The sequence below is a fragment of the Bos indicus x Bos taurus genome, chromosome 1 (assembly GCF_003369695.1).
Source record: "Bos indicus x Bos taurus breed Angus x Brahman F1 hybrid chromosome 1, Bos_hybrid_MaternalHap_v2.0, whole genome shotgun sequence".
Taxonomy (NCBI): Eukaryota; Metazoa; Chordata; class Mammalia; order Artiodactyla; family Bovidae; genus Bos; species Bos indicus x Bos taurus.
The window spans coordinates 81805883-81831702 of NC_040076.1; the positions used below are offsets into that span (position 1 = coordinate 81805883).

The window sequence follows — 25820 nt, forward strand, 5'->3', positions numbered from 1 at the left end:
AGGACATCACATGTACTGAGGATTTCTTTTCTCAGATGGTTCTTTTGTGTTCTACATGCTTTACAGGCAGGGCCACTCTCTTCCTGTCTCTCTCCATTGTCCTCTTTGTAGGCAGTTGTATTCCAGGCTTCAGGGAAGAGCTCTACTGTACTTCGCCAGCCACGATGTTCTGCTCTCATTCATAAAGGTACTGAATGCTACTCCCAACCTACCTTGAGAGTGTAGCAATTATGTAAATGTTAATAGTTTGATTTTAAATTAAATCTCATTGATACTTAGAATGTGTTTTATTATTGTGACTAAGAAAAAGTTCCAGAATGCCATGTTGGTTTGTATAAATTTGAAAATGATGTTCTTGACTAACATACAGACACGTTTCTTACAAAAATAACCTTTAACAAAGATGTATTGTTTTACATTCAGTAAACACCTACTGAGTCCCTACTGAGCCCCTGTGCAGAGCACAGATGCTTCAAGATTGTACTTTTCTTAGATCAGGTTGACTGGTTAGCATTCTTTTCTTGTGTATTTCTGAACATTTTATCCCCAGATCAATAGATAAATGTGGCAGATGTCTTATACTATTTCCCTTAGTGTAGCTTTAGACTGTCAGGAATACCTGTCCATTGGATTAATGGCTGCTAACAACTTACTTGGGGGGTCTGTAGAACACAGCTGTGTGCTAGCAAAATGGCAGAAACTGCCCTGGAGTCTTCATGCTCTCAGTCTCCACTTGTGCTGCCTTCCATTGGAAACTTTTTTGTTCTCAGTTTTTTTCTATTTGAAATTTTAGATATCTGTTGTCCAGTCTGGTAATTGAACCCATCCACTATTGATTTTTGCAGAGAAAGGTAGGAAACTGAGATGGTTTACTAAGATGCCAGTAAGGCCAAGGCTTGTTATAAAGAAATCAAAGGTAATGATTATCATCACCATCGTCTTATCTTCAGACAGAAAAAGGGAGGTAACTCACGCAACTTTCCTTAGCTTGTAATGATACACAATCAGCCACCTTTCTCCTTGTTCCTCTCTCCCTCCATCAAGCTTTTCTCCCAGAGTTCTCCTGTGCTGCCAAGTGCAGATGTGACACATACTGGTTGAGGCTCTGTGTGCTCTCTCAGCAGCCATCTTTTTCTTTCTGAACCTATGGCTTGCATGTTTTATTTCCCCCTCAGTCACCCATCCTTAGAAGACTCCCTGAGCCATCCCTTTTCTAATCAATTACTATATTAAAACCAGCTCTACAGAACAGCTCCCAGTGGGTGAGTAGAATGTCTCAGACATATTTGCCCCATGAAACCCTTATTTGCCCTCGAAAGGGACTGGAAGCCTAAGAGACTTCTCAATCTCTGCCTTTTTTGTTTGCTTTTTTTTTTTCCCGCCTATGGCCTGTTATAGCCAGACTTGCCTGTTGGATGTTTCTGAACTCTCTGGTCCTACAAGAGTCTCTTTCCCAACTGGAATTGTCTGTGTCTGCAGATTCAAGGAGTTCCATTGTGTCAGTTTATTCAGCAGAGTGGCTCTTACGGTATCCAGTCTTCCTTGGCAAGGGAAGGGTCCTGCTCTCTCCAGATTGTCTGGGTGGCATTGGTGGTACAGTGGTGAACACAGCTCCTTCCAGATTACCTGGGTGCTGGGACTGGTCTCAGTGACGAGAGCGCCTCTGTTGCAGTCAGGCTGTTCACTGCACCGTGCCTCAGACATCCCATGCTTCGCCCACCTCTGGATTTCTCACAGAGCCTGCCACTTTACTTCCTTTTGTCCAAGCCCTCGCTCTTAAGTGTACATTCCGTGTTTCTCAACCCTTCCAGCCCTCACTTTTCTCTGGGCTCCTGCACTGTATATAGTGAATACTTTCTGACTTAATACTTCTCTTTCCTCTTGTGCTTGCACACGTTTGCGTGACCTGAATTGGATCCTAGGAGGGATGTATTTTACACTTTTCTTTACCCCTAGTCGTTCATGGTAGTTACTTACTAAAATACACAAAATTGTTTTGGACATATATCTGCCCCTCACATCAGAAGATGTGACTTCAGGTAGGACTAAACATAATTTCAGAAGGGATAGAGGCTTCATCTTGTCTCTCTTCAGATTGACTGCTCTAACTTGGTAAATGTGGGGAAGAGCTTCTCTCTCTGTTGTTGGTTTATGGCACTTCCAGAAATGTTATTTTTAAGGCAGGCCTCACCGTACCAGCTGCCCACACTTCAGGGTGTCAGAATCGTGGCCCAGAGCATGTGGACTGTGGAGGTCTGTTGGTGAGGGCTCCTACCCTGTGTCGGCTGCTGCATGATCCTTCCTGCACGTCTTCCACTCCTTCTCTCACCAGTTTGCCTTAACTCCAGATCTGAGTGTGAAACCAACCCAGAGAGGGTGGTAGCTTGGTTGCCGAAGTCTGATTTGTGCTTCAGACTAGCTTTATCTGCACCTGTCCCATGAATGGAGCAGACAGAAATGGAAGTGAGCAGAAAGCAAGGCTGGGAAGCCTCTCAAGGGGCTTGGAGACCTGCAGGCAGCTCCTGTCTTCTACAAGCAGCACCAGTGGTGGAAAGTCTGCGGTGTGCCTGACACTGAGTCAGTGCTTTAGAAGGGAGAGAGCACTCACCGCTTTACCCCGAGGAAGTGGAAAGCAGGGCACTTGAATGATTTGGTAAAGGTTGGGCAACCAGTACTAGCAGATTGGGATGCAAATCCAGGTGCAGTGGGCTCCCCAGTCCTTGCCCATGAGCCCCCAGGGTCTGTCACCTTTTAGGAACGTCTCCTGGGTTCCTTCCTGCTCTGATCCAGGTGACTTCAGTCAGATGTCATGCTTGAAAACCCACAGTAGCCTCCCTTTAACCGCCCCTCTCTTCTCTTTCCAGTCCCTCTGCACATCTTTACCCGACTGAGTTCTCTGATTCCTCTTTTGTCGTTATTACTTGTCTCCTCAGGAAAACACAAACCCTTTGGCCTTGCATTCCAAGCCCCATCCAGCCTCTGTCTTCCTCACGGACTTCATCCTCCTTTGCTCTCTTGGTTGGCCCTGTGAACCCACATGCCAGCTACATGTTCTGGCTCTGGACATGGCCTGGAGCAGTCCCACTTGCTGCTCCACAGGTGCGTGTCCTTTAACATCCAGGTACAAGCCCCCTGTGAAGTCTGGAATCCTATATCGCGGCATGGCGAAGGCCCTGCATCCTCACAACTTTACTCAACTGGTGTAACCCGCCAGGCTGCTCCTCTCAGTGGGATTTTCCAGGCAAGAATACTGGAGTGGGTAGCCATTCCCTTCTCCAGGGGCTCTTCCTGACTCAGGGATTGAACCCGGGTCTCTGGCATTGCAGGCAGATTCTTTATCATCTGAGCCACGAGAGAAGCCCTTATTTTTACTTTATGTTTTATTTTCTCCCTGCACTTTGACTGGAAGCCACTTAAAGCATGACTGCACATTTTAAGTGATAAGTTGCTCAGTCGTGTCAGACTCTTTGCCATCCCATGGACTGTAGCCCACCAGGTTCCTCCATCCATGGAATTTTCCAGGCAAGAGTACTGGAGTGGGTTGCCATTTCCTTTTCCAGGGGATCTTCCCGACCCAGGGATCGAACCCAGGTCTCCCGCATTGCGGGCAGATGCTTTACTGTCTGAGCCACCAGGGAAGCCCAAAGTGAAAGTGTTAAGTTGCTCAGTCATTTTGTCCAACTCTCTGAGACCCCATAGGCTGTAGCCACCAGGTTTCCCTGCAAGAATACTCGAGTGGGTTGCCACTCCTTCTTCCAGGGGATCTTCTCAACCCAGGGGTTGAACCCAGGTCTCCCACATTGCATTGCAAGCAGATTCTTTACCATCTGAGCCACTAGGGAAGGTGGTAGTCAGTAAATTGGTTAAATAAGTAAATAAACCATGCTCTGGTGCTCTGTCTCACTAGGATTTTGCTTTACATTAGTATATGTTCCACCACACTGAAGCTTACACAATTTGAAAAATGAAGAAACTAGGATCTTGCATAAATTTCTGATTGGGGACTTCAATATATTGAGCTGTATATGAACTTTATTGTTCTTATAGATTGATATACAAAAATATTGGTATATTGATTGCTAGTGGAGCATGGTGGAGGAGGGTGAGGCCACAAAAAAATATTGGTTATAATAAATGTTAGGTTCTTCTGCTTTTAGCTTATGATATGCTACATAACTAAGTAAATAATGCACATGGCTGAAATAGCTGGATAAGATTATTTAATATTGCTTTCAATATAATGATTGCCCTTGGGACTAAATTAAGCATTCTGTGATTCACTATATAAAATCAAAGAACCAAACTGTGGATGCAATTTCCCTTAGGCCACTCAATTTTTTTCAGTAGATTTACCTTTTTAATTATGTTTTGCTTAGGCTAATTTTAAAATCACTTTGCATTCCCTGAGAGCAGTGTTCTTCATGTGTCAAGGGGACACACATTTAACAGTCATAAAACTGTCTGTAAAAGCAAAACTCTCATTGCCCCCAGAGGGTCTTTTTTTTTTTTTTTTTTTTTTTAAAGAATCAAAATGTGCAACTGCTCCTAAAAAAATAGTTTAACAAAGTACGTACAACAGCTTAAGGGGCTATATAAATCATTTTTTACATCCCTTACCCCACTTTGTGCTCTAAAACCAAAAGAAATGCCTTCAAGGAAATGTATTTACCCTGCTACAAATTGGAGTATTAGCTGAAGTTAATGGTGGAGAATGACAGTATAAACTAATGAGCATTAAGTAAATCTTATTAATTAAAAATGAGTATATGAGAGAATAGCATTGAAACATTTGTATTACCATGTGTAAAATAGATGACCAGTGCAAATTTGATGCATGAAGCAGGGTACCCAAAGCTGGTGCCCTGGGACAACCCAGACGGATGGGGTGAGGAGGGAGTTGCGTTCAGGATGGTGGGACACGTGTGTACCCATGGCTGATTCATGTCGATGTATGCAAAAACCATCACAATATTGTAAACTGATTATCCTCCAATTAAAATAAATAAAATAATTTTTTAAAATGAGTATTCTCATGAAGAAAGAACACAGGATGTCATAAGGCTTGGGTCCTGGAACTGACCTCTGACTTATTACATGAGTTTGAGAAAGTAATTAAGTCTCCCCTCCCACTCATCCTCCCCCGGCTCCACCAGGATGAAAACATAAATCTTTTTTAGGGTCTCGTTGAGTCATTGTGGAAACAGTATGTACTACATACTATTGCTAAACACCATTGGGAAGAATAAGCAGAAAAATTATGAACCAAGACTTTGAACCAGGTTTCCTGAAAAGAACATATTCAGAATTTATTTTTTACTTAGTGATCACAGAAACCTATTGTGATTAGTTTCATTATTGAGAATGTGATTTCAGCTCCCTTGAAAAAGATCCCAGATAAATTAATTGGGTTATGAAGTTTATTTTTAATTCTTATATTATTTGATTTCTTATTATTTTTTAAACACACTGTTTATTTGCCTGTGCTGGGTCTTAGTTGCAGCACATGGGATCTTCTGATCTTTGGTGAGGCACGTGAGATCTTGTGCTAACAGTGGAGCATGTGGGATCTAGCCCTCTGACCAGGGATGGAACCCGGGCCCGGAGAGCACGGTCTTAGCCACTGGACCTCCAAGGAAGTCCCTTCTTATATTATTTTTAAAAATGAGTGTTAAATAGTGTAATGAGGTTTAGTCCTCACTTTCCTATGGATGAATTTTGTGAGTGACTGAATGAGTCTTTGGCAAACTAAGATTCTACTTCACAGGAGTATTTTGAGAATAAGCTTAAGAATGTGTAAGTTCTTAAGAAAGGAGTTAGGGCTCTTTGGAGAAATGGCTGATTCCATGACTGGGCCAGGGGAAGCCAGTAACTTCTTAGGATGTCACAAAATGAGGAAGTTGTCATGAAAATATGGGCATGTTGAAATGACACAGGGGCTAACTGAAAGGAGCTTGTAACAGCTAAGTCTGGGATAGTCTGAACAACAAAATAAGTAATAGTAGTAACGGATTACAATCTCTAGAAAAAATAAATATCTGTGAGTCCATGCTTCTATGAGTAAATAATTGAATACATTTCAGTTGAATACATTTGAATAAATAAATGAGGGAGAAGGAGCAGCTCCTGCCAGGGTAGAATTCTCATTAGTAAACATAGAAGAAATGATGGAAATAGAAAATCACTGTTTGGCAGCCACCACAGTATGACTGTTGCAGACCACACCCACATATGTATGTATGTCTGCTGAAATTCATAGATGGAGGTATGATGAGAAGCAGGATATTTGAATAGTCTTGAAATATCTCTTCACAAGATACTTAACACTACAAAGAGACAAGAACTAACTTTACAGTGGGGAAACCTAGACAAATACCACATTTAAACAAGTGTTCCAAGTTAACACCATCTGTCATGAGACCTGTCCATAGCGTCCCTCCTGCTACAGTCCTACATGATGGAAAGGGCACAGCGTCACCTCAGTGATGGTGTTTTTCCCTCATTGTTTTCAATTATACTTTTTTATCTTGAAAAAATTATAGATTCACATGCAGTTGTAAGAAAAATACAGAGAGAGCGCCCATGTATCCTTTACCCAGTGGCAACAGTAGTTGTAACACAGTGGTGTAGCATCATAACTGAGATGCTGACAGTGGTGTAATCAAGGTACAAGCATTCCCATCACCACAAGGATCACTCCTGTTGCCCTTGTCTAGCTAACCTGCTTTTAAAAAATTGGGTTATTTTTCCTGGTTTTGAGTTGTAAGAATTCTTCATATTCTTCATCATACAGATTTTTATCCTCAGTCTGCTAATAGAGTAAATCATACTGATTATTATTTTAAATTATACTAAAAGGCACATAATGTTTGCCATCATAACCATTTTTTAGTATACAGTACAGCAGTATTAAGTACATTCATAGTGTTGTGCAACCATTGCCAACATCCATCTCCAGAATTCTTTTTATGCTGCAGAACTGGAACCAAAACTATCCCTCTGAAACAACAACTCCCCACACCTTCTTACCCCTAAGCCCCTGGAAAAGACCATTCCACTTCCTTTCTCTGTGAATTTGACTATTCTAGGTGACTCTGAATGCAGAGTTCCAAAGAATAGCAAGAGATAAGAAAGCCTTCCTCAGCGATCACTGCAAAGATATAGAGGAAAACAACAGAATGAGAAAGACTAGAGATCTCCACAAGAAAATTAGAGATACCAAGGGAACATTTCATGCAATTTGGGCTCGATAAAGGACAGAAATGGTATGGACCTAACAGAAGCAGAAGATATTAAGAAGAGGTGGCAAGAATACACAGAAGAACTGTACAAAAAAGATCTTCACGACCAAGATAATCACAGTGGTGTGATCACTCACCTAGAGCCAGACATCTGGAATGTGAAGTCAAGTGGGCCTTAGGAAGCATCACTACGAACAAAGCTAGTGGAGGTGATGGAATTCCAGTTGAGCTGTTTCAAATCCTGAAAGATGATGCTGTGAAAGTGCTGCACTCAATATGCCAGCAAATTTGGAAAACTCAGCAGTGGCCACAGGACTGAAAAAGGTCAGTTTTCATTCCAATCCCAAAGAAAGGCAATGCCAAAGAATGCTCAAACTACCGCACAATTGCACTCATCTCACACGCTAGTAAAGTAATGCTCAAAATTATCCAAGCCAGGCTTTAGCAATACGTGAACCGTGAACTTCCAGATGTTCAAGCTGGTTTTAAAAAAGGCAGAGGAACCAGAGATCAAATTGCCAACATCCGCTGGGTCATGGAAAAAGCAAGAGAGTTCCAGGAAAACATCTATTTCTGCTTTATTGACTATGCCAAAGCCTTTGACTGTGTGGATCACAATAAACTGTGGAAAATTCTGAAAGAGATGGGAATACCAGACCACCTGACCTGCCTCTTGAGAAATCTGTATGCAGGTCAGGAAGAAACAGAACTGGACATGGAACAACGGACTGGTTCCAAATAGGAAAAGGAGTACATCAAGGCTGTATATTGTCACCCTGCTTATTTAACTTAGGTGCAGAGTACATCATGAGAAACACTGGACTGGAAGAAACACAATCTGGAATCAAGATTGCCGGGAGAAATATCAATAACCTCAGATATGCAGATGACACCACCGTTATGGCAGAAAGTGAAGAGGAACTCAAAAGCCTCTTGATGAAAGTGAAAGTGGAGAGTGAAAAGTTGGCTTAAAGCTCAACATTCAGAAAATGAAGATCATGGCATCCAGTCCCATCACTTCATAGGAAATAGATGGGGAAATAGTGGAAACAGTGTCAACCTTTATTTTGGGGGGCTCCAAAATCACTGCACATGGTGACTGCAGCCATGAAATTAAAAGACACTTACTCCTTGGAAGGAAAGTTATGACCAACCTAGATAGCATATTCAAAAGCAGAGACATTACTTTGCCAATAAAGGTTCGTCTAATCAAGGCTATGGTTTTTCCTGTGGTCATGTATGGATGTGAGAGTTGGACTGTGAAGAAGGCTGAGTGCTGAAGAATTGATGCTTTTGAACTGTGGTGTTGGAGAAAATTCTTGAGAGTCCCTTGGACTGCAAGGAGATCCAACCAGTTCATTCTAAAGGAGATCAGTCCTGGGTGTTCTTTGGAAGGAGTGATGCTAAAGCTGAAACTCCAGTACTTTGGCCACCTCACGCGAAGAGTTGACTCATTGGAAAAAGACTCTGATGCTGGGAGGGATTGGGGGCAGGAGGAAAAGGGGATGACAGAGGATGAGATGGCTGGATGGCATCACTGACTCGATGGACGTGAGTCTGAGTGAACTCCAGGAGTTGGTGATGGACAGGGAGGCCTGGCATTCTGCGATTCATGGGGTTACAAAGAGTCGGACATGACTGAGTGACTGAACTGAACTGAAGGTGACTCATATAACTGGAATCATAAAGTGTTTGTATTTTTGTCACTGGCCTGTTTCACGTAACATGGTGTCCTCAGGGTTCATCCACATTATGGTGTGGTTTTCCTTACTCTCTGAGGCTGAAGAGCATCACATTGTATATCTTGTTTATCCAGCCATCCATTGGTGTGGACCCTCAGGTGGCTTCCACCTTTTTTGGTTATTGCAAATAACACTGCCAGGAGTATGGTGCAGATGTCTCTTCCAGACTCTGTTTTCAGTTCTTCTGGGTGTGTTCCCAGAGGTGGAATGTTGGGTCACTGTGGTATCTAGATTCTTTTCTCTCTCTCTCTCCTTTTCTCTTCTCCAAGCTCTGTTGTCTTTGAGTATCTTTCCTTTTAGGGATTTAAGTTTTAATAGTTTGTATCCATTTTTTTCTTTAAATAACACAGTAAACCTTTCATTAAGATTGTTGTTCAGAGAATACAGTGGTTATTGAGTTTCCTGGCTAAGTGGCCAGAAACCCCTTCTCTGCCCGCGTTTTTGCATTGTACCCCTACATCACCGGATAACAGGCTGTCATTCCAGCTCTGAATAAGCACATTTAGTAGGTGTAACTTGTAGAAGAAAATGTTATCTGGAATGCAGCATACACCTTTCTCTCCAGGCTGCATTTCTCTTACTACACTTCAAGAAAGAAAAATGGTACTTCGGAGGAGAGAGGATTAGAGAGAGTAACAGGTAGAAGAACCGAGGAAAAATAAAAGCAAATTATGAAGAAACACAGAGGAGGGTTAATGGGTGGAGGCGGCAAGGAGGGTGAGTGAGAGTAGGAGAGGCTGGGCAGATGGGTCAGGCTGGGCAGATGGGTCAGGCTGGGCAGAGGCTGGGCAGATGGTCAGGCTGCAGGATGCCCTCCACCTTTGGATGAGGCAGAGCCCTGGTCCCTCAGGATCTTAAGATCCTCTTATGCCGTAACAAGTGGGTGACTAACTCAGAGGTTACTTGGGCCAGAATGTGTTCAGTCAGCATCTGCAACAAGCATTTCTTGAGCATCTGCCATCCGCAGCCTCCTGAACTCAGTAACCACCAGTCTACCAGCCAAGGAATGAAAAGACCAAACTGCCGTTTCAGGTGTTGAGTTCACCACTCTGTGGACAGTAGGCCCTTAAATTCTCCCAGTTCCTTCTCTGTCGCCCGCCCAACCTCATCTTTCTCTAGTCCTGGGGCTGGTGGATCAGAGGTGAGGCTTGAAGGTCTGCCTTTTTGCTCTCTCTGCTTAGAGCCAGAGGTCCTGCCATAACAAACTGTTAGATCTTGCCTGACTTGAACTTTGCCTGACCAGGAGTAATGCCCTCCTTTACAGATAACAGTATTGAAGATTCCTGATATATTTAAAACAGCTTCCCAAGCAAGCATGATGGTTCTTTTTGCTTGTATTTTTGGTAACCGTAGGATTTGTGTGAAATATATCCAGGCTTGGAAGCAGACCTGGGACCCCAAAGGTTTAACAGTTTTATCCCCAAATTAATTTTTTTTTGTTTTTGTTTCTTGGCTGCACTGTGCAGCATGCAGGATCTAGTTCCCTGACCAGGGACTAAACTCAGACCCTTGGCAGTGAGAGCGCTGGATATCCAGAGAAGTTCCCTTACTCCAGAAGGAAACCCAGTGTATTTTTAGAATAATGTAATTACAAAGAAGTTGTGGCATCTAAGCCTACTTTTGTATACAGGAGCCAAGAAACAGAGGTAAAAAATACAGGCAGGCTTGATTGATCTTAATACATGAGTGATGTCATACTGTCTCTGGCACAGTTTGCTGTTTACCTGTCTGATCTAAAGTTTCTCTTCAGGAATCTAAGGTAGTTTTCCTTATAAATGTGATCCCTATTCTAGAACTTTCAATTTGATGGAGAACTAAAACAGATGGGAGCAGAGCACAGTGAGTGATTTGCCTACAAAGAGATGCTCATGAGAAGGTCATAAACCAGCAGTTCTAAACAAGGGTTATTTTGCCTCCAGGAGCATGTGACAACAACTGGAGACATTTTTGGTGTCAGCCCAGGGAGGAGGTTCTATTGGCATCTAGTGGGTAGAGGCCAAGGATGCTGCCAAGCATCCTACAGTGCCAGGGGCAGCCCCTCCACAAAGGGTTATCTGGTCCAAAATAGCGACATCACGAAGGTTAAAAAACAGTCATGAGTATGCATGGAAGATATCACATGGACTGACTGATGAATCAGTTACACTAGCAATAAGCCCAGGGTGGTGCCCACATTTGTGGCTTTAGTCTCTAGGACTTTTAGTACTTTTTTCTTCCAGATTTATATTTTTAAATCATACTATATTTTGTTGTTGTTCAGTCGCTCAGTCATTGTGTGACTCTGCAACCCAGTGGACTGCAGCACGCCAGGCTTCCCTGTCCTTCAGTATCTCCTGGAGTTTGCTCAAACTCATGTCCATTGAGTCAGTGATGCCATCCAATCATCTCATCCTCTGTTGCCCTCTTCCTCTCCTGCCCTCAATCTTTCCCAGTGAATTCACTGGGGAAAAAAGTGAAAAAAAAAAAGACCTGCCCATGGTCTTTTCCAGTGAATTGGCTCTTCACATCAGGTGGCCAAAGTATTGGAGCTTCAGCTTCAGCATTAGTCCTTCCAATGAATATTCAGGGTTGATTTCTTTAGGATTCACTGATATGATCTCCTTGCTACGCAAGGGACTCCTGAGTCTTCTCCAACACCATAGTTAGAAAGCATCGATTCTTTGGTGATAAGCCTTCTTTCTGGTCCAGTCTTAACACCCTTACATGACTACTGGAAAAACCATAACTTGGACTATACAGACATTTGTTGGCAAAGTGATGTCTCAGCTTTTTAATACACTCTCTAGGTTTGTCATAGTTTTTCTTCCAGGAGCAAGCATCTTTACCTTCATGGCTACAGTCGCCGTCCACAGTGATTTTGGAGCCCAAGAAAAGAAAATCTGCTACTGTTTCCATTTTTCCCCATCTGTTTTCTGTGAAGTGATGGGACAGGATGCCATGATCTTAGTCTTTTGCATGTTGAGTTTTAAGTCGGATTTTTCACTCTCCTATTTCAACTTAATCAAGAGGCTCTTTAGTTCCTCTTTTCTTTCTGCCATTAGGGTGGTGTCATGTGCATATCGGAGATTGTTGATATTTCTCCTGGCAGTCTTTTGATTCCAGCTTGAGCTTCATCCTGCCTGGCATTTCACATGATGTACTTTGCATATAAGTTATATAAGCAGGGTGACAATATACAGCCTCGACAAACTCCTTTACCAATTTTGAACCAGTCCATTGTTCCATGTCCAGTTCTAACTGTTACTCTTGACCTACATACAGGTTTCTCAGGAGACAGGTGAAGTGGTCTAGGATTCCCATCTCTTTAAGAATTGTCCACAGTTTGTTGTGATCCACACAGACCAAGACTTTAGTGTAGTCATTGGAGCAGAAGTAGATGTTTTTTCTAGAATTCTCTTTCTTTTCCTACGATCCAATGGATGTTGGCAATTTGATCTCTGGTTCTTCTGCCTCTTCTAAATCTAGCTTGTATATCTGGAAGTGCTTGGTTCATGTACTGTTGAAGCCTAGCTTGAAAAATTTTGAGCCATTATCTTGCTAGCATGTGAAATGAGTGCAGTTGTGCAGTAATTTGAACATTCTTTGGCATTGCCCTTTCTTGAGATTGGAATTAAAATTGACCTTTTCCAGTCCTGTGGACACTGCTGAATTTCCCAGTTTGCTGGCATATTGAATGCAGCACTTTCACAGCATCATCTTTTAGGATTTGAAATAGCTCAACTGGAATTCTATCACCTCTACTAGCTTTGTTTGTTGTAATGCTTCCTAAGGCCCACTTGATTTCACACTCTGGCTCTAGGTGATTGACCATGCCATTGTGATTATCTGGGTCATTAAGATCTTTTTTGTACAGTTTTTCTGTGTGTTCTTACCACCTCTTAATCTCTTCTGCTTCTGTTAGTTCAATACCATTTCTGTCCTTTATTGTGCCCAAGTTTGCATGAAATGTTCCCTTGGTACCTCTGAGTTTCTTGAAGAGATCTCTAGTCTTTTCCATTCTGTTGTTTTCCTCTATTTCTTTGCATTGTTCACTTAGGAAGGCTTTCTTATCTCTTCCTTGCTATTCTTTGGAACTCTGCATTCTGATGGATATATCTTTCCTTTTCTCCTTTTGCCTTTAGCTTCTCTTCTTTTCTCAGTTATTTATAAGGCCTCCTTAGACAACCATTTTGCCTGTTTACATTTCTTTTTCTTTGGGATGGTTTTGATCACCACCTCCTCTACAGTGTTACAAACTTCCGTCCATAGTTCTTCAGGCACTGTATCAGATCTGATCCCTTGAATCTGTTTGTCACTTCCACTGTATAATCATAAGGGATTAGATTTAGGTCATACCTTAATCAGTTAGTTCATTCATTCAGTCCTTTCTGACTCTTTGCTACCTCATGGACTGCAGCACGCCAGGCTTCCCAGTCTATCACCAACTCCCAGAGCTTGCTCAAACTCATGTGCATCGAGTCGGTGATGCCATCCAACCATCTCATCCTCCGTCATCCCCTTCTCTCCTGCCTTCACTCTTTCCCACCATCTGGGTCTTTTCTAATAAGTCAGTTCTTTGCATCAGGTGGCCAAAGTATTGGAGCTTCAGCTTCAGCATCAGTCCTTCCAGTGAATATTCAGGACTAATTTCCTTTAGGATTGAGTGGTTTGATCTTGCAGTCTAAGGGACCCTCAAGAGTCTTCTCCAATACCACAGTTCAAAAGCATCAGTTCTTTGGCACTCAACTTTCTTTATGATCCAACTCTCACATCTATACTTCTTGAAAAACCATAGCTTTGACTAGACAGACCTTTGTCAGGAAAAGTAATGTCTGCTTTTTAATATGTTATCTAGGTTGGTCATAGCTTTTCTTCCAAGGAGCAAGTGTCTTTTAATTTTATGACTACAGTCACTATCTGCAGTGATTTTGGAGCCCAAGAAAATAAAAATCTGTCACTGTTTACATTGTTTCCCCATATTTACCATGATGTGATGGGACCAAATGCCGTGATCTTAGTTTTTTGAATGTTGAGTTTAAGCCAGCCTTTTCACTCTTTTTTACTTTCATCAAGAGACTCTTTAGTTCCTCTTCGCTTTCTGCCATTAGGGTGGTGTCATCTGCGTATCTGAGGTTATTGATATTTCTCCTGGCAGTCTTGATTCCAGCTTGTGCTTCATCCAGTGTGGCATTTCGCATGATGTAATCTGCGTGTAATTTAAAAATCCATCTGCCCTGTGATGGATAAGGATAAGAAGCTTGTGGAAGCTTGCTGATGGGAGGGACTGGCTATACCTGAATGGCCTAGTGGTTTTCCCTAATTTCTTCAACTTGTCTGAGTTTTGCAATAAGGAGTTCATGATCTGAGCCACAGTCAGCTCCAGGTTTTGTTTTTACTGACTGTATACAGCTTCTCCACCTTCAGCTGCAAAGAATATCCATCTGATTTCAGTATGACCATCTGGTGATGTCTATATGTAGAGTCTATCTCTTGTGTTGTGGGAAGAGGGTGTTTGCTAAGACCAGTGCAGTCTCTTGGCAAAACTCAGTCTTTGCCCTGCTTCACTTTGTACTGCAAGGCCAAACTTGCGTTGACTCCAGGTATCTCTTCACTTCCTAGATCTGCGTTCCAGTTCCTATGATGAATTTGACATCTTTTTTGGTGATAGTTCTAGAAAGTCTTGTAGGACTTCATAGAAATGTTCAACTTAAGCTTGTTCAGCATTAGTGTTCAGGGCATAGACTAGGATTACTGTAATATTGAATGGTTTGCCTTGGAGACTTAGATCATTCTGTCATTTTTGAGATGGCACCAAAATACTGCATTTCAGACTCTCTTTTAATTATGAGGGCTGCTCCATTTCTTCTAAGTGATTCTTGCCCAGTAGTAGATAAAATTGTTTAGTCTCTAAGTTGTGTCTGATTCTTTTTCGACCCCCTAGACTGTAACCCACCAGGCTCCTCTGTTCATGGGATTTTCCAGGCAAGCATATTGGAGTGGGTTACCATTTCCTTCTCCAGGGGAGTAGATACAATGGTCATCTGAATTAAATTCTCCCATTGCTGCCCATTTTAGTTCACTGATTGCTTGAGTGTCAGTGTTCACTGTTGCCATCTCCTCTTTGACTTCTTCCAATTTACTTGATTTATGGACCTAACATTCCAGATTTCAGTGCAGTATTGTTCTTCGCAGCCTCAGACTTTATTTTCACCGCCGAACACATCCAAGACCGGTCATTGTTTCTTCTTTGGCTCAGCCTCTTCATTCCTTCTGGAGCTGTTTCTCCACTCTTCTCCAGTAGCATACTGGACACCAGCTGGTCTGGGGGGTTCATCTTTCAGTGTCATGTCATTTTGTCTTTTCAGACTATTTAGGGGGTTCTCAAGGCAAGAATGCTGAAGTGGTTTGCCGTTCTCCACTGGGCCACGTTTTGTCAGAACTCTCCACCGTGACCCGTCTGTTTTGGGTGGCCCTACACCGCATGGCTCATAGTTTCATTAAGTTAAACAAAGCTGTCATCCATGTGATCGTTTTGGTTAGGCTTACAGGTAATTGTCATCTCTATTTTCTTAACACTTTATACAGAGATGGCTTTGTTAACTGTTGAGTGAAGAAAATGAGGAAAGAGACAGTAGGAACAGATCCAGTTAGGTTTCACTTCCACATAAATTCTGTGAGAGACACTTGAGGGTTCAGAGCAGAGGGAAGCTTTGGGGCTAAGCTTCTTGATTTTCTGCAGGCCACTCTCTGCATCTGCCTGTGCCTTTACTTCTGCTTGGCTGAGGTTGTGCCTGTGAAGCTGGCATTAGGGAGAATATCTCCTGTTTAGGTCACTGATGAGCTTTGGGTTTTAAAAGAGATCATTTCATACACTGCACCTTACCCCAGCCACTGAGGGTGACCAGGACAATCCTATAGGCAATATGTGTGTGTATGTGTTCTGATTTACATTTAGAAACCTGAAGAATGAAAGTCTTCCCTAATCCTGCTAATAAATTTTAAATTTCTACTGTTGCTTACTTGCTAAGTTCTGTTTAACTTTTTATGACCCCTTGGACTGAAGCCCACCAGGCTCTCTGTCCTTGAGATTTCCCATGCAAGAATAATGGAGTGGGTTGCCGTTTCCTTCTCCAGGGCATCTGTCTTCCCAATCCAGGGATCGAACTGGAGTCTCCTGCATTGGCAGGTGGATTCTTCCCTGGTGAGCCACTAGGGAAGCCCATTTAAGTTTCTATATTAGCATCTAATCACTAAAGATAAAATGGACTTATTATTTTATGGTGTATTATACTATTTTACACCATAAAATAAGACTGATGCTGAAGCTGAAACTCCAGTACTTTGGCCACCTGATGCAAAGAGCTGACTTACTAGAAAAGACCCTGATGCTGGGAAGGATTGAAGGCAGGAAAAGGGGATGACAGAGGATGAGATGGTTGGATGGCACCACCGACTCAATGGACATGAGTTTGAGCAAACTCCAGGAGGTGATTAAGGACAGGGAAGCCTGGCATGCTGCAGTTCATGGGGTTACAAAGAGTTGAACATGACTGAATAATAGCAACAATACAATTTTACAGTGTGTTTTTACCACATTATATTGTAAATGTTCTTTATTCTGGTATGATGGGAAAATCATTTCAAGATGCCTGAAAATAAGGATGATAGCATCCACCCACCTACTCCAGAGGCATTAAAAAGACTCAAATATAAAATTAAGATTTCTAAAGTGTGTTGAGTTTTTAGATGAAAACACCATGATGTTTATGTACCATGCTGAATTTTTGATTGATTGTAACCATGTTGATTCTATTTTTAGTTTCTTTGGAGATGGTTTTGAAATATTTTTAAAAACATTCCGAGTCCTCCGAGAGAAACCGTTATGGCTCCCTTAGCCTACAGGTGTAGTGCTCTTAGATTTCAGTTGCTTTTCTGTGTCCCCCCACAGGCAAGTACGTGTATCAGCCGATGACCCCTGTGGAACAGCTGCCCAGCACTGAGATTCCTGCGAAGCCTCGGGAGCCTGCGAACACCATTCAGATTTCGGTCTCCCTCACTGAACACTTCCTGAAATTCGCGTCTGTTTTCCAGCCCCCTCTGCCCCCTGACTCGCCAAGGTACTGTATGATCTCAGACCTCTTTATTGACAACTATCAGGTTAAATGTATTAATGGGAAGATGTGTTATGTGCAGAAGCAGCCGGCGCCACATTCCCACAAAATGAGCCCTGAGGAGGTCTCTGCACACGATGCCTTTATTTCAAAAGAGAGCAATACACCAAAAATAGATCACTGCTCTTCTCCCTCAAGTTCCGAGGACTCTGGGATCAACGCGATTGGGGCTCACTATGTGGAATCGTGTGACGAGGACACAGAAGAAGGAGCAGAACTGAGTTCAGAGGAAGATTACAGTCCAGAGAGCAGCTGGGAGCCAGATGAGTGCACCCTTCTTTCCCCCTCGCAGTCTGACCTGGAAGTGATTGAAACAATAGAAACCACCGTGTGAGGCCCGGCAGGAAGCCACTGCTCTGCTCCATGCTGAGCTTTTGTACTTCTGTCCGATGGACCCTTTGTCCAGTGCAGTCAGTGTTTTCTACCCCTCTGTAACAACCGTAGCAGTTCAGTGGTCTGCTGATTAGCTTCACTTTTAAATTTGTCTTATAACTAAGACATTCTTTTGTTATAAATGGTTTTCTTTTGTATCTTCACTTCCTTTCTATGTAGCATCTGGTGTCATGAATTGTGACCCAGCCTTAATTTCACTGGGAACTTTGAAAGCGATGAAGCGATGATCACAGAGCGTCATGGATCAGGTTGAGGAGATCCCAGAGTGAAGGAGACACTGTTCTGTAAATAGCCAGTTCTTCGCGGAACAGCTCTCTGGCAGTCCTTCTGGCGGCTGATGAGCACCGCTGCCCTGCTAGTCCTGGTGGGAAACTGGTTCACGTGACCAGTCCAGGGTGTGCTCTGGTGCATGCCATTCTGGCCTTTCCTCATCTCTCTGCTATCTGCACTGGCTCTGGGCCAGTGTTGCCACAGCTTCCTGGAGGCCAGCTCAGCCCCCAGTTAAAGCAGTGTCTGCACAACCAGCCCTTCATGACCTGGGGCTGGGCTAGACCTCGCTCCAGAAGAGATGACATCATCTGTCTCATGCTCAGTCCAGCTTAGGTTGAATGCCTATCCCCCCTCCAGGGTGCTATGTGGATACGGAAATGAATAAGGCCTGACTCCCAGCAGGAAGGGACCGTAGTCTACTAGGGGAGGTAATCCATGCAGGTGAGGGGACCTAGAGTGCCCTGGGAAGCCGGGGGAGGCAGAGATGCACTTGGCTTGGGCTGGCTGGAGAAGGAGTAGCATTTGAGCTGGCCTCAGGGGTGGCTTCCCCAACATTTCCCTGCTTTTTCAGTTCAGTTCAGTTCAGTCGCTCAGTCGTGTCCGACTCTTTGCGACCCCATGAATCGCAGCACGCCAGGCCTCCCTGTCCATCACCAACTCCCTGCTTTTTAAAATTGTTCAAATCTGCGGGAGACTTTTAGGAAGTTATATAGGTATTATATTTAGGAGGCAGCCACATCTCATGTCTTAAGGGAAAAAAATCAATAATAGTTTTAGTTAGCATGGAAATGCTAAAGACAGCAGTCCTTTAGGGATTAGGAATGAATCTAATAGGTTTGATTAACTCTGCTTCATTTGGTTGTATGAAGCATTAGAATGGCTTAGGTGAGAAATGGATTAGAATTCAGTATGATGCATGGATTTTTTATGCCAATGCAAAAACAGTTGAAATAGTTCACTGCTAAGTCAGGAGAAAATATTTTGTGTAATATTCATTCCCTTTACTACAGTAATATTCATGGGCTATTGTAAATGTTCTCTTTTCCTACACACATAAAATAGTGACTGATTCTTTCTTATTTAGCTCTCTTCAGAATTTTGCTCCTAATCTCCATTTATAACAGGTGTTCTTGTGTAACTTCTCCAAATGTACTGTCTGTGAGGCACAGTTAAGAATCCAGGAAATTTGAAATAGGCCGCATGAAACTAAACTATCCAAGCTGGGGACAGACAGTCACTTCCTGTACCCTGACTCTCCATGAGTGTGCTCTCGTGGCGTCATCTTGTGCCCTGTCAGCATCACGACGCGACTCTTCTGTGTCTCGTTAGTTCGTATTTTAAGAAACAAGAAGGGGCCTGTGTGTCCTTTCCTGAAGCCTCCACTTGGCATCCTGCACAGATCTCTCCAGGCGGAACCTGCTTTCCTAGTTATATGTGCAGTCCATGTGACTGGCTAGAACATTTCGTTAGGTTCAGGTGCCCTAAACATCCTGAAGGGTTTAGAAAGCAGAGTGTGCGTATTCCTTTGGAAGCAGTGTTACTTAACACTTTGTGTGCTAACAGGTGAGAATGCAGCCAGCATCAAGTTCCCACTTACTGAAACATAAAGAGTCAACACATCAACCCGAGAAGATGGTGTCCAGAGCTCCAGGGCCAGCGGGGCCCAGGAGAGGGCGACAGAGGTGGGTGTGGGGAGAAAGGCTTAGGGACAAAGGGCTGATGAGCCCTGCTCTGGGCTCTTAGCACCACTGGGACTGACTGGCCGCCTGCAATCAGGGTCCTGTCTGCAACTAGCCGTGGGTGAGCTCATTTCATCCCTGGACAGGAATATGAGGCTCTGTTTGCACTGTTCCTATTAGTTCTCTCCTCCATCTGTTCATGTGGTGATAGTTGGGGTCAACCACCAGGTCTCTAAAGCCATGGAAATCCATGGGCTCAGGGCCACGCTTCAGGCTGGCTGTGCCAGGGTTGGGCCGTTCATATTTATATCTATGACTTTTGCCTAGGTTCCTGTTTTTTAAAACTCCTGAACTGCCATTCAGATTAGCCAGGATTTTAATGGAATTTTTAGATTTAACACTAGTTGATAATCACTTTAAATACTTGCACAAACTCTTTATAATTAAAATCTCACTAAGATTCACTTACTACTATCAATTTTATAGAATTGGAGACATCCCATTGGATTCTAAATATAAAATGCTCCTGGATCTCAAAATAGCCTTTTCTAAATAAGCACAAGCAAGAATTTTTTTTTGTGCTATCACTGTTAATATTAATAATTGTCTGAAATCATATATGATTGAACCAGAATTCTTTATGCTTGGATTCCAAAACAACTGATAAGGGTGTAAAAATACGTAGTTTCAACTTCAATTCTAGGCCTATTCTGTTCTGTATTATATGAAAGAATTTCTCTGTAATCCTGATACTACATTATTCATTTGTATAAGCATATTTATAGGCACTTTAGAAAATGTTTAGACTGCAGTGTGTATTATAGACATTGAACACAGTTATGTTAAATAGGCTTTTGATTAATACTTGTACATTGAGAGATATGAAAGCTTTATCATTTGGACCTTTGCTCACCTGGGCAAAGAGGTGGGCTGTGTGAATGGAAAAACTGCTTTCTCAGGCTTTTGTCAAAAACTGACACCATTCCCACTTTTTGAAAGTTGGTGTAAAAGCTGTTAGGTAGAAGATACGAAATAAGTACTGTGTGGAGTTTAGCTTTCTGATCTAACCAAGATTTCTTTTAGCATTTTCGAGTTTCACATGTGTTCATGACTTTTCTGAGAAATAACAAAGCAATTAAAATGCTTTTAGTGGTTATAACTATTTGGTACATTAACAATGGAAGCTTTACAATAAAAAATCTAGGTATATTCAAGATTTGAAATGCAAATCTGAGAAAAACCTCTGTAGAAAAACTGCCGCATTCCTGGAAGGGGACGACCTGTAGTTCAAGGTAATACAGTAAAAATAAAATCAGCAGAACCAGAACAAAACCATGAAGTTGTTTTCCTGAAGTACCTTTTTGGATTTGATCTAGGATTTGATTTTATCTTGAGAGTGGTGGTTTTATTTCTTAATCTCTGTTTCCTGGCCTGTTTGAGCCATCATAGTTCCTTTGATCATAACCTCCTTTTATGCAAATATCTCTACTTAGGCAGTAGGATGCAACCAGGTAATTTAGAAAGCTGTCAAAATACCCAGATACTTTTGGTGGTATAAATACTTTTAGGCAAGGGGGAAAAAAAGCACAATTAGAAAAAAATATTTATACTGTCAACACTTATTATTCCATCTTATTTGCAAAATTTTGTTGACACGTTTTGGATTTTTACATGAGGAAACCAAAGCTTTCTTGGTTTCTTCCCCTACCCCCCACTCCAGAGGAGGTGTCAGTGCAGTGAGAAGGCCAGTTGTTTCCGGCTTTCGTCTCTTCCCCTTGAGGAGGGGAGAGCGAGCAGTGGGCGTTCTGTGCTCTCGGTCAGTGCCGTCAGTCCCAGGGATGTCCGTGTTTCTCACATTCAAACAGGAGTACAAGGGCACTCAGAACTAACTTTGGAATAATTAACCTTTAGAAAATTTGTGTCACTGCTCCCTTTCATTATCACGGGTAATTGAGAATTGGCTGTGCTGGGAAAGGGCCCCGTCTCTGGCGTGCTTTGAGTTCTTTCTGTTCAGATTGAAGTGCCCTCTTCATAGGCTGGACAAGTCTAAAAGCAAATCATCACTAGCGGTTTTAATGCTGAGCTTCCATATCACGGTGTTCATATGTACTTCTAAGGCTGTTCGTACCTTGTAATGTTCACTTACTGTGTGATTTTTAAAACCTGTCTATTTTCAAGTTTTAAGCACAATGTTGATTGTTCTCTAATTTACCTTGTTTTCCTACAAACAGCTCAACTTTCCTCTCTGTATAATACTTTAGGAGAATACTACCTTGTAAAATAAACGTGATTTTTTCCTTTTTTACCAGCACAAATATGCTATTTTGAATTTTGGAATATCCTTCCTCCCCACCCCACCCCCACCTTTGGAGAAGTTCTGTCTGATTAAATAGTAACACAATGTGAGCTAAATGAAAAACAACCTCATTTGGAAAGTGTGAAAGCATTTATATCAGTGCTTACTTTGTACTAGGAAATAAGTCATTTACATCATTATTCCATTTAAATTTTACAGAAACTTATTGCAGATAATTATTATTATGTACATTATACACTCAGTGCTCAGCACTAGTGATAACTCCCAGAACCCTTTAAATAACTGTTTTGTTGGCTGCATTAGGTTTATAATAAAAATTACGTTCCCTCCCAAATAGGATTTATTTCACACAGAGCGGCACTCTGTGTATTCAGCTCACATGTTCCACGTAAGACGGCTCTGACTGCAGGCTGGCAGCCAGGGTGGCCGCTGCCCTGCTGAGCCTTGGGGCCCGGTCACTTGGTCACCAAGGCTCAGCGTGGCAGGTCCAAGAGCTTGATTTTTTTATTCATACCAAGAGCAGAGCAGCTTTGGGGTTGGCTTTTACTGAATAACCAGCCTCATGGGGAGTGCTAAATAAATTTGTTCATCAGTAATAAAAGTAATACCACTGTTCATAGTAATAATGATGCAGCTGCCTTCCTGCTTCCTGAGTTATCCCCACAGCAGCCCTCCAGGAGAGGGTGCAGCATCTTGCTGTCACACCAGGAAAAGGCCTCAGGAAGTAAACATTTGCCCAAAGTGGTGCAGCCTGCAAGTAAGTGGGACTTGGATGTGAACCCAGTCACCTTGGCCGTGGAGCCCGTGTGCTGGGCCTTTTGCTTCCTCCTGTAGGCCTTCCCGCTCTGAGGACCTTGGGGGCTGAGCCAGGAGGCAGACAGTGGGCGAGCAGCAGGGCACAGGGTCCCCTTTCTGTCCCTGACCCAGCGGACACCTTCCCCTTCCTCATCCAGATGCTGCCAGGCTTCTCCCTCCCTCCCACTGTTCTGTGCTCCACGTGGAGCCCCACCCCCACCCCCCAGGGCGCGGGTACTGCACACACAAGCGCCTGCGCGCACACACACGCCATCTTTCTGTAGACATCTCAGTGCTTGGATTTGGCCATTGCTGCTTCTGTGTTTAATCACGAATCTAGGCTAGCTCTTCCTGCCTTCACAAAAGATAACTTATCTTTTAGAATGACTTCTGTAGACAGCTAATCTCATCAACTGTGTGTGCATTCTACTGATTTAACTACGTAATTGTATTGCCAAGTTTTAGAAAGCGTCTCATTGTAGCATCTTACAGATGCTGACTACACACACTTTTATTCTGCAATAAACTTTAATTTAGCATCTCGTCCTCATTACATTTCAATCACTGGGAACTGGTAATGCCTTTAACCCTTGGAGTGCCACTCTGATTCTGTGCTGAATGAAGGGGTAAGATGGGACCTTAGGACTCAGGCCTGCTGGGATGAGGGTCAAGGAGAAACAATTAAAAGTCAGAATTCTTCAGAAACCAGGCAGATAAGAGTACATGCCTGCATATTCATGGTGTTTTTCTGTTTGCTTTTTGGAATTTTCCTAGTTTTCAAAGAATGAATTGATAATTACTTACACACTCAGAAACAAACCCTGTGAGCTGGAAGATACTGAGTCCCAGGACAGTCAGTGCAGGTGGAACCTGATGTTGCTGGGGGTTTGTGGGAGGGAGTGGGGATCCCGCGAGTCTGGGCAGCTTCCCACCTGCTCCCCTGCCTGGGGGAGGGGCTGCTGAAGGCTGGGCTGCGGACTGTGTGTCCTGGAACCACTGGCCTCCCCAGGGACTGACGCCAGTCCAGGCCTCCACCCATGACTGGAAGGGTTTTGAACCAGTGGGTTGGAGAGGGGATTTGTTTCTCATTGTCGTCCTCAGTTCCCAGCCCGAAACTGTGCGTGTGGTCTTGGAGACGGCAGATCAGGTCTCTGGTGGGACATTTCAGTCCTCTCTCGACGACGAGCCATCACCCAGTGTGCGTGCTTCCCAGAGGATTCATGCCCGGAAGGTCTGGACCGTCACTGCAGGATGATGGCAGAAAGTGCAACGGCGTGGATCCTCGAAGCCACACAGCCTCTGAAGGGGAATTTAGCAGGGCATTTCCACAGACACCATCTTACCTGCCAAACCCAGCAACTGTGTGTGCCAGGTGGGACAGGATAACTTCATGAGTTCATGGCTGAAGCATCCAGGAGCCAAGCTGACAGTAAAGGCGGGTGAGTCGCTCCTAATCTGCAGGTAGGTAGCAGGTCCAGAGCTTGGTCCATCCAAATCCAGCTGGTGTTAGCCCTCACTGGTTAAGCCCCTGCAGTCACGCCTGCCCTCTCCTGCTGCTCTCCCTTACCTGCCTCTCTCCTCCTCACACCTAGCCTTCCCCACCCCTTCCCAGCCCTGGCTCTAGGCAGGGGCATCCAGGAACCACAGCCCAGCCCTCTGGGCATCACTGCTCTAGCTTTCTGCCCAGCCTGGCTTGACCTTGGCCTGGATTTGGCTGAGACCCAGGCTCAGGAGTGGCCCACCCTGGATCTAAGAACCCTCTTGGGAATTAGCACTTTAGGTGTTAGTGGCTTCTACCTTCTTTCTCTCCCAGCCTCACTGAAGTGGGGCCTTGGATCCCAGCTGCTTCCTGTGGTGAGCACCAGCCCTCACCTACCTCAGGCTTGCCTCCTGGGGGCAGCTGACCCCAGGGGACTGTGGCCCGACTCTGATGATCCAGCCGTAAACAAGGAAGAGCCCCGTGTAGTAGACTAAGGGTTCCGGCCCTGTGTTTAGAGTCTGCTTGTGTGAACTAATGCCAGAATTCATCAAGCAAATGTAGGAACACCATGTATTGGCAGAAGACCTTGGTAGAACCACAGCAGTGCTCTCACAGGCCACACGGTGAGGCCTGGAACCATTGGGAGGATCCAGGTCTGGGGTTCTGTGGTATGTCTAGAGGGTGGGCTTCCTGAGGCCACGTGGGATTCATAGGGATCTTCAGAGCCTGGTTTTGCTGGGAATCTAGACTGTTGAGTGGTGACTGTAGCTTGACATAGGAGCTGCACTGAATGTAGGAAGGACTGGGGTTTCCCAAGGGAACATGAACCTTGAGTGGGGCCTTGAGTGGGCACCTCTGTAGGTCGCCGGAGATCAGAACACCATCAGAGGGTCCAACTAGAATTCACTGGGGGTCCTTACTGATTCCTGGATGTCTTGAAGAGGTCGGTTCTTCCCCAGGAGATTTAGCCTCACCCACCTGTCCCAAGAGTCGCAAGCAGGCAGCGAATTCCTAGCGCTGCAGTGTCACTGTGCCCAGCAGCACAGCACGTGGGCCCCACGTGTCAGGGTCAGCCTGACAGGATAGAGGCCTCAGAAGGGAGTCACACGTCATGGCGAGGTCGGCGGCGGGGAGGAGGAACGGAGGAAGCTGACTGGAAGTCAGGAAGTCACTGCTGCAGGTGGGGGTGGATTGGGGGAATATTGAAGAATGATGGACTGACTCATTCTTGTACAGGAGAGGCTGGGCTGGCAAACCATGAGGTCCTCCAGGTTGCTAGGGGCTGGAATCTGGCCCTCCAAGATTATCGGCACCAAATTCTGACCTTTGCGATGGATGTGGCATCGAGTTCTGAGGGAACAGACGTCAGGTAGGAACAGGGGCTACTGGCTTTGTCCTTGAGGCTGGAGACATTCGTTTATTCACACAGGCAGGCATATGCTCAAAAATCTTAATTATACCTGCCCTCTGACCCTGAAAAATGACTCCTAAGTTTAGACCCAACAGAAATGCATACATGTGTCCACCAAAAAGACAGGAAGACAGTACTGGAAACAGCCCAATCATCCATTAACAATAAAAGGGATAGGTTATTGTGTATTCATACAATGGGATACTCCTTGGCAATAAGAATGAACAACATGGGTAAATCTCAGACATAATTGGAATAAAAAAAAAACCACTTCCAAAAGAGTAAATGTATTTATATGAAGTTCAAAACAGGCAAAAGTATGGTTTTATACTGCACGATGGCGGC

General features: G+C 43.8%; 1 protein-coding gene across 1 annotated transcript in view; it reads left to right on the forward strand.

Moving 5' to 3' along the window:
* C1H3orf70 (chromosome 1 C3orf70 homolog) overlaps positions 1-21789 on the forward strand; it is a 124729-nt gene extending 102940 nt beyond the window's left edge. The window contains exon 2 of the mRNA XM_027539116.1: positions 16908-21789. Within this exon, the coding sequence (XP_027394917.1) occupies positions 16908-17464 (557 nt within the window). The 3' untranslated portion in view covers positions 17465-21789. The remainder of the gene's footprint in view (positions 1-16907) is intronic.
* The last annotated feature ends 4031 nt before the right edge of the window (positions 21790-25820 follow it).